This window comes from Hippocampus comes, unplaced genomic scaffold (assembly GCF_001891065.2).
Source record: "Hippocampus comes isolate QL1 unplaced genomic scaffold, H_comes_QL1_v1.1 scaffold248, whole genome shotgun sequence".
Classification (NCBI taxonomy): domain Eukaryota; kingdom Metazoa; phylum Chordata; class Actinopteri; order Syngnathiformes; family Syngnathidae; genus Hippocampus; species Hippocampus comes.
The window spans coordinates 348,342-357,772 of NW_017806277.1; the positions used below are offsets into that span (position 1 = coordinate 348,342).

The 9,431-nt window shown below is 41.1% G+C and overlaps 1 protein-coding gene across 1 annotated transcript; it reads right to left on the reverse strand.

Annotated features, from left to right (window-relative positions):
- Positions 1 to 220: 220 nt before the first annotated feature.
- On the reverse strand, positions 221 to 1,389 carry bhlha9 (basic helix-loop-helix family, member a9). Its single transcript, XM_019857710.1, has one exon. The coding sequence runs from the start codon at positions 1,248 to 1,250 to the stop codon at positions 441 to 443; it is 810 nt and encodes a 269-aa protein (XP_019713269.1). The 5' UTR covers positions 1,251 to 1,389; the 3' UTR covers positions 221 to 440.
- Positions 1,390 to 9,431: the final 8,042 nt, after the last annotated feature.

Sequence of the window (9,431 nt, forward strand, 5' to 3'; positions counted from 1 at the left end):
GTGGTTGCATGATGCATCCACTGGATAGAGCTACTCTCAAGGGAATACAATACAATACAGTTTTCTTTATATAGCGCTTTTACAACTGCTGCAGTTGGAACAAAGCGCTTGACAGAACATTTAAAATACTGCGTCCAAGAAATCAGAATATTGATCCACATATAAGGCATATTGGATTATAAGGCGCACTGTTGGCTTTTCAGAAAATTGAACGCTTTTAGGTGTGTCTTATAGTGCGGAAAAATACGGTATATTTGACGAGAGCAAATTGTAACACTGAGTTGATTTAATCATCAGAAACAACGCCCCCCAAAAAAAAAAAATCATCAAACTCTTCCCTGAGATCATTGAACTGTCCACTGGTGTCCATAGCAGTCACAAGTCCTGTTACAGTCTGTCTGAGCCCGCAGAGAGGTTGTGCTCAAGTTCCTGCAAATAGTTCATCTGCCAGGGATGTCCCAATGCTCCACAAGAGTGTCTATATACCCTTGAGAGCAGGAGCCCCACATTCCGGGCTGATACCCCAACCCGTCACCCACCTGAGAGTATCGCAGAGGGCTAGTCGGACGGTCATGCGGGCTGCCACAGTGGTCGTGTGAGGCATAAAATTGTCCCTCTGTAGGATAACAAGGGTAGTGTGGTGAAGGGGGACACGAAGAGATCCCATTATCCATGTAGACGTGCGGCTCCACAGCCAGCCTGTGCATGTGTGGCCCCTCTTGTGGCTGCATCTGGTGAGAGATGGACGCATGCCAGGGAGCGAAACTCTGATGCTCCAGTCGAGGGATGGTACCCCCGGTTGGCTCAAGTCGAGATGCTGCCATCGCTGCTGGCCCCACCAGTGACCTGTTGCACTCCCGATGGGTGCAAGGCTTGCTGGGAGGGTGCGTGCTCAGGAATACAGAGAGAGCCGAAATGCGATTGATGGCCCTTTGCAGCGTGGCGATCTTTGAGAGCCGTTTGCCACTGAGGTCATGATTCAAAGCAACACGGAGAGCATTGAAGGCCTGGTTGTAGTCCATGATGCGTTTTCTCTCACGGACATTGGCTGCCACTCGTCGAGCTTTGGAGCGGACTGGCCTATTCCGTTTTTTGGTCTGGCTCTCCTCCGGGTCGCTTGGGCTGCTAGTTGAGCTCTCGCTGTCTTGAAATGACGTCTTTGGACTTCTTTGGTTCTTGGCTTGGCCAAGTGCGCTGAGGTCCAACTCTTCCTCTGAAAACTCAGACTCTGCAACGCTGCTGCAGCTCATTGTGTCGTCCAAGTGGACAGTACTTGGAGGGATGAAAAATACGACTTGCAGTGAAAATCTCAACGCCGGACTACATTAGCAGATTGCTGCATGCGGGGCTGTCGGTGTTTGCTGCTGTGCCGACAGCCCTGGTGCTCTCTTCCCCTGTGGCTCCTCTGGTGACTTGCGGTTACTTGTACTTCAACAGGACAGGTTGGCTTGCTTTTTAAAGCTCCCGTAGTCACATGGTACAGTCACCTGTGAGGAATGATGCACTCTCTCCCTATCGCGGTTTACGAGTACCCTCCAGCCAAAATGGCACTGTCACCTCCTCCTCCTCTGACTCTCCCTCACATCCCTTACAAGTTTCAACACTTGTGCCTCAGCATACAAAACAAATCACACGACAAATATGGAAAATAAATCCAGATTTTAATTTGCTTTGTTGTAAAGGGGTGGCTACCACAATGACTTGGTCTTCATTCATCCTAATGTCTTCCTTTTTGCAACCTTTTCTGGACTTCACTGCATGCAGCTCATTCTTTTGTATAAATAGGAACAAAGCCATCATTCAATACGCAACATGAATGACATATCACAAGGAGACAAATTGCACAGTTATCCAAGGGTCCCTATCTTCAAAACATGTTTTTCCTTTTCTCTCTTGGAACCTTCTTCTCGACCACAGGTTACATTGGTCTTGCAATTAGACATCTCAAGAGCGATGATTTGACCTTCTCTCAGTCTCTCTCTCTCTCTCTCTCTCTCTCTCTCTCTCTCTCTCTCTCTCTCTCTCTCTCTCTCTCTCTCTCCCTCTGTCCCTCTCTGTGCAACGGTTTAAGGGACCATGTAATTTAGAGTAACTTCCCTCGAAACCATCCTCATAAATCAGGTTTGGGCAGCACCTCAGGACAAGAGCATTGCAAAGCCACAACTTCAAAGAGGGCGGAGGGGGACAAGGGCACTTTACTATTAGAACCTGCAATTGCTGATGGCTGAGGCGACCAATCTTCCAGAACTCGTTACCCGTAAATATAATGCAGTTCCAATATTTTTAAATGACCTACAAATCGTGAAAGCACAAGTCTTTTTTAATAATGACATCTACCATGTAAATAACCTTTTCAAATTCAGACCGTTCCAAACAGCAGAGTTGTCAGTGAAATGATCTCACCCATGTGAATGGTACAAGTGTTTCGGACAGCAAAAAGGTGATGGTGCTGACTTTCAAGCATCTGACCCTGAGTGAGCATGAGGTCAGGTAACTCTTCAGACACTTGAACTGAGGGTCATTGAGAAGCATTGCTTCCTTCCTCTAAGTTTTATTGTGTGTTGTGACTTTGAGACACTCATCTTAAAACAATTACAGGCTTACTGCTTTAAGCAACTGTTGAGTTGAGGTGTCTCATTTTCCTGTGTGTCTCTGTGTTCTGAGCGGTAGCTGATTTTAACAGAAAAGTACCAAACGAACAACCATTCACGTTCACAATCACAACTAGGGACAATTTGGAGTATTCCATTAGCCTGTCATGCATGTTTTTGGAATGTGGAAGGAAACCGGAGTACCCGGAGAAAACTCACACAGCACGGGGTGAACATGCAAACGCCACACAGGGAGGCGGAGCCGGAATCGAACCCTGCACCTCTGGACTGTGAAGCAGAAATGCTCACCAGTCGACACCCCCCCCCCAAAAAAAAAATATATATATATACATGGCACTCTGAGACTTCTTGTGATTAAGGGCTTTCTAAATACATTTGAATTGACTTGTGTCTTTGTTTGTGTGAAGCCGATTGAGTTGTCTTGTGGATGTAATGTGCCATACTGTATAAAGTAAGCTGCCATGCCTTTTTTTCATGATTTGAAATGTTCCTTATTTGTCGATTAAAAGAGTCATCATTGTGAAGAAATATTGATGGAATTTTTTGGATGAATAATTTTTTAAAAATCAAAACAGAATATGGTTTATAATTTTATATTCTTCAAAGTCGGCACCCTTTTTTTCCGGATAATAACAGCTTTGGTATTTTCTCAGTCAGCTTTATGATGTGGAGTGACTTTCAGTTCACAGCTGTGCATTATCAAAATGTAATCCCTTGAATTTCTTGACCTCTTTATGAGTCTGAGACCATTTGAATTTGAAGTTGTCTCCAAAATTTTTACTGGTACTGTACCTCTATTATGGCATGTTTCATCAAACTTGTCTGAAAAGTGAAGGCTCCCTTTTCACGCAACAGAAAACATTTTGGGAAATCTCCAAATTCACTGCTTACCAAAATCAGTATCCTGTTAGTCATCAACATCCCGCTGTGTAGTGTGTGCCTTCATTTATAATTAGTTCTATTTTAATCCTTGTTTTGTGTTCAGCAATGAGCTCTTCCACTGAATTGTAAAATAGTTACATACACTTCTTTTACCTAACACACCTTTCAAGTAACCCCGCTGATCATTTTGCATACCTTTAATCTCTCAAACTTCGAAATGTTCACCCCATGCCGCAAAGGCTAGCGCAGCCTTTATCAGAAGCTCTGGATGTACAGCTTGACAAACATTTCACATTGACTGCAGTGTTGTAAACACCACGCAGACTGCAGATTCAGACTCTCCCCGCCCGTCCATTTTTGACAGGTGACAACACACCCGTAATTATCAGCCAGCCAGAAATAAATCACAAGATTTTATCAGGCAGCTCACCTCACCGGTGCTGGGATAACCATTTTCAAGGAAGCGCTACCTGTCCAATGCCGCCGCGACAAAGATTTGTAAATCTCATGCTCAAGCCCCAATAATGACTGGTTGTTAGCTGTTTCTTATTAGAGGTCTGTGTGCCAAACGTAGATGTGTATTACCAGAGGGGTGGTTAGGACTAATAAGCGAGTAAGGTCTGGCTTCGCTTAACCTTGGCTTTGCAGTGGTATGTTAATGTATGTTTTTGGCCATTGCGAGGAATTTTCTCACCTCAATAAAAAAGGTGTTTGTGGTTGCCTCAGTCCCTGAACCAATTGTCACAACCTTAATCCCTTGAATTTGTAGTGTCAAATGTCGATTTCGGTTAAAGGGTAGTCGTTACTTTTTAACTTTTAAACAGTGCGTGCTCTGACCTCGCCTACAGTATATGCTAGAAGAAATAAAAACATGTCGGGAAAAATGTGATTCATATCAATCATTATTTAGAGGTCTCTCTAAATAATGTGATGTTTTATATGTGTTATACTATTTGCTGGTATCCAAAAATTTACTGTATGCATTTGCTCACACTTTCACACTTTCAACACTCAAGCCTTCCTCAGGTCTGTTGCTGCTTTGGGTGATCTCCCCATTAGTACCGACCACTTCTGGTCGTAATATTTTTTTAGGGCGGCCCTGAAATGCAAACCGGAAGAGGAAATTACTGGTTGGGTCAGAGAGTGATAATGAGAGTGTTGGTTTTTTTGGACAAGAGGCACAGTCAGTCAATCAGCGTCTCATTTGTTAGGGTTGTTGTTGTTTTGTTCTTTAATTGTGATGACAATATGTGGATGTGTCACATAGTGCATTCAGCATGTTAAATTTTTTTTTCCTGGTGGCTTAAACACGATCTTTGTAACTATTGGCTATTTTTTTCAAAACTCTTCACACAAATAAGACAAACTTTCACCAAAGTGGCAAAACATTGTAGTTCTTTTGCACAAGCAAATAAGTCTAACTTAACTCTTCAAACCTTCATTAAAAAAAGTATCAATTGTAAAAAAAAAATAAAATGCAACAATAACACAAACTGTCCCACTAAAGCTTCTTGACTTACAAGTTGCTGCACTCTAATCATAAAACCACACATTTATCGTGCTGGCTTTAACATTCCTTATTATTATACAGATATAGAGCGAGGCTATAACGTGTATAATAGAAAAGACGAGAAGAATAGAAAAGATTATTTCAAATTAAAGATAGCTGACAGGCATGGAAGAGAAAAGTGTTTGTAAAGCAATACTGTCATCTAGTGGCGTCTTATGGTGTAATTACAAGCACATCGCCATTAAAACTAAGGCGTTATTTTAAGGCATATTTGGCAGTGGTTCGCTGTATGGTTTTCGAGAACAAATTGGATTTTATGTAATTTTATTATACTTTATTTTTTAGAGATTTCTGTTCTTTTTGTACAAATCTGTACAAAGTGGAGTGGACACGTTAATCGCTGCTGATCGGGGTTTCAAATCTTAAGGTGACTCTGTTATTTAGTTGTTTTAAGGCAAGTTCTTTTTCACTAAATCTAAACATATCGATGTTTGACCTGCAGTGGAAATACATTGTCTTTACCATAAACGTTTAGTCTTTGTCTCCATGTTTGATTTCGGTCACCTTAAAGAAACACAGTAACTCCTGAGTTACGAGATGATGGTCATTAATGTGTAAGCTGTTTTTCAGTGGATGGCTCTTCTTTACGAATGACAGATGGAGAGATGGAATCCTTTAATGCAGTTTATTAAAAAGGAGAAAGAAAAAAGAACGTCTGCACCTCCGAACGGATGAACGAGAACACACCCCCCTTTCAGCATGAAAGCACTTCCTGCTTCTCCTTAGCCAATCAGACGCAAGCAACGTAAGAATGTTTCAACAATTATTAAACAGAATATAATTTAGATAACTATAACATAAAAGAATATAATGCTCAAATATAAAATGAAAATAATTAATAATTTAACATAAGCTTACAAATGTAAGATGGTTGCCATGTTAAAAAAAAGTCACTAAGGTTGAGGTCAGTGACAGTCTCTAATTCGTGACAGTCGGATGTTCATGTAAACCTCTCATGTTGATTTATGTCACGCAGATCTCGTACTGATGTCATGACACGTCGAACAGTTTCCGCTGCAAAGGAATGTTGGCACGCTTCCTCCCCTGCCCTGAATCATGTTATGAATCATTCACTTTAAGACGGCTGGATTTACTGGTGGATCAGTAAATGCAAATGTGAGGACAGATATTTATTGAAATGATACTTGTATTATTCCACGCCATAATGGCACAGACAATCGGCTGCTTCTATTTGTTTATACAATTCGGACACATTGCATATGAGCCGACAAAAAACAAACAAGTTCTTCAAGGCAGAGATGCATGTTCATCTCCGGCATTCTTTCCACAGAGAAGTCACTCATTACACTGGGTTATCATTAAGGAGTCCTTTCGCAGTGTTGGAACAGGTGGTCAAGGTTATATGTCTATGGGGCCGGTTCCCACACAACAAAGGATATTTGAATTTGGTGCTCGCTGACAGCAGACACTCCGACAGACATACTCGGTGTAACTGACTCCAAAATGTGCTGTCCAAAATGAATGTGTGTGTGTGTGTGTGTGTGTGTGTGTGTGTGTGTGTGTGTGTGTGTGTGTGTGTGTGTGTGTGTGTGTGTGTGTGTGTGTTAAGTGTCTGCAGATTGTGTATTGATGTAAACGTGTTCATTGTGCAACTTTCCTCTTTTAGGTCGGTCCTGTGGAGGGCATAATCTTCTCATGCCTCAAGACTTTTTAATTCTACCAGAGGATAAAAGACAATAAATCTATGTTACGGTCTGTGGAGTTGATAGAACAGTCTCAGTCGATGCCCTCGTTCCATCAATTTGTGCAGAGAAGAATTTCTTGACGTTGTTTATTGTCAGTTACCTAAGTGATTGTTTCCCAAAATTCCTCCATTAATAGTTCCGTTCGTTTGTGACTCTGGAAATTCATTTGTCAAAACTATCGGTATTAATACTGCCAAATATTGTCGGACTGTTGACTATATTTATGCTTTAAAATAATAAACTGACTCTTAAAAAAAATCCTTCCCAAAAGAAAAAAAAGCCCATGTGTTTATTTTTTAAATTGTATTAAAAAACATGTAAACAATTCAGAATGTGCACGCAATTGTTTGTTATTGAATATGAACTAACAGAGAAACTGAAATAGTCAGTATCAGGGTCAGTCACCAAAGTTTCTTAATTTTACAGGCAACATTGCCTGTGTTTTTTTAAACACTGCTCACTCTCAAAAAAAATTACAATTAATTATGCCGCTGTAATAATCAATTTTCCAATCATAAAACACTCTTTCAACGCGCAGTCAATAATCCATTCAAAGTTGAACAAAGATCACATGAAAAAGTTTATGTGATGTTCTTGAAAAGACTGACATACAGTTCAAAATATTATCAAATACAGAAATATCAATTACAAACAGCTGCAAATTGTTTGCATAGAACAAGGCTCTTATGCTGGAAAATACCAGTTGGTGTAAAATACACGTTTTCCCCTCTAGATGGGGTAAGTAAACTACAAAACGAGAAAGACGAGAAGCTTTCTTGGCAACACGTGAATTGCAGGAAAGACGCGTGTATTTTTCACTGTTCTTTAAAGCATTTGAGTCAAAGGACAGAAAAATGCAAAGTATAAGCATATAAGTATGTATAATGTCCCCTTCAGCTGCCAATCACTCTAAATCAGGGGTCCCCCAACCTTTTTTGCCCCACGGACCGGTTTAAGTCAGACAATATTTTCAGGGACCGGCATTTAAGGTGTGGCGGATTAATACAACAAAATAATATGGAATGAGCTGCATGAAAACTGTGGTGTTTTCGAAATATAATAATAAACACAAGGAGCGTCTAATCTGGCCGCAACACTCTGATCGCTATGATAATGTTTAATGCCTTCAAAATACGATACAACGCAAATTCAAAGTGCATGAAAATGATGACTCACCACAGTCCCGAGCTTGATTTTCTGCAACCAGACGGTACCATCTCGGGGTAATTGGAGACAATTACACCTCAAGTGTGTGGTTTATGTCCAGTCTACTTCGTAATTTTGTTTTAGTCGCCGTTGTTGCACAAAACCCCCGCCTCACACAGGTAGCATGTCGGAAATAGCAACAGTGCTATTGTGGCGATCTCAGAGTATTCAGCCATACCTTTAATCTAGTAGGCTCTAACATACTTTTAAGGCCGCAGTCATTTGCGATCTCCAGCAGTTTTTATTTTTTTTACTCATTTTGCAAGCTTCAGCGTTTTGTTTTTAGCGTCATCGGTCACGTGACCGAGAAGCGTGGCTTGACGTGAGTCAAGCGTGACACGGACGGATGTAACGGAGAATCTGGTAATTTTTCAAAATAAAACATCTTTCGTATACCGAAATAAATAAAACGGAATTAAGGCAAGTTCTTTCTGTGCGGCTCGGTACCAAATGCCCTGCAGACCAGTACCGGTCCGTGGACCGGTGGTTGGGCACCCCTGCTCTAAATGAAAGCCTTTAGTGAATGACTGATACATTCCAGTGATAAATAGGTAAGAAAGTCGTTACAATAATCAAGTCTACTGGAGATAAAAGCATGGATATGTTTTTTTTTTTTTTTTTTTTTTCTGGTATGCTTGGAGCATGCAGACTCTTTGGTCTGTAGGTAGGTACTTGTAGACCGGTCCCCACTCCCGATCGTTCGTGTGTCCCACCCCATCACTGTGCCGCACAGTGGGTTGATCTTAAAAATATGATACACTGATTCAAAGGGTTTGAGGCCTCCTGTTGAGATATTTAAGAATGAAAAACATTTGATATCCACTACACTTCCTCGGACCTCAGAACCCATCTGGCTGTGCCCAAACCAGCTGTGCCGTATTGAAATCTGGTCTGAGCAGACGCACATTTACATGGACAGGTTAAATTGGAACTTAAACAGTACAAATGCAAATGCCGAGCTAACATTTAGCTTATAAAATACACAGCGTATTTATACATGCATATATTCACATATAAAGCATATTTTGCGCTTACAATAAATTTGGAGCATTCAATCAACCTGCCATGCATGTTTTTGGAATGTGAGAGGAAACCAAAGTACCCGGAGAAAATCCACACAGGCACGGTGAGAACATACAAAATCCACACAGGAGCCCAGAATCGAACCCTACACGTCTGCACTGTGAGACAGACGTGCTAGCCAGTCGACCACTGTACATACCCTGTTATTGGTTTATTTATTTATTTAATTGATAGAATAAATTCTTCCTTGACGTTCAGTAAAATAATGAAATTGATAACCAGCACATTTTCAAAATTAGAGCAAATCATTTTATATACAAACAGTTGCTTTAATGAGGCTGTAAGCAAAAGTGAGGAAACGGTCAAATGTGTTCATCCCCTGACTTGGAATTACTGTACACATGGATTTTTTTGGGGGGGGGGGGGATTTGT

Excerpts from the sequence above, each read along its gene's own strand:
- bhlha9 (XM_019857710.1), bottom strand. The coding sequence starts at position 1,250 with ATGAGCTGCAGCAGCGTTGCAGAGTCTGAGTTTTCAGAGGAAGAGTTG.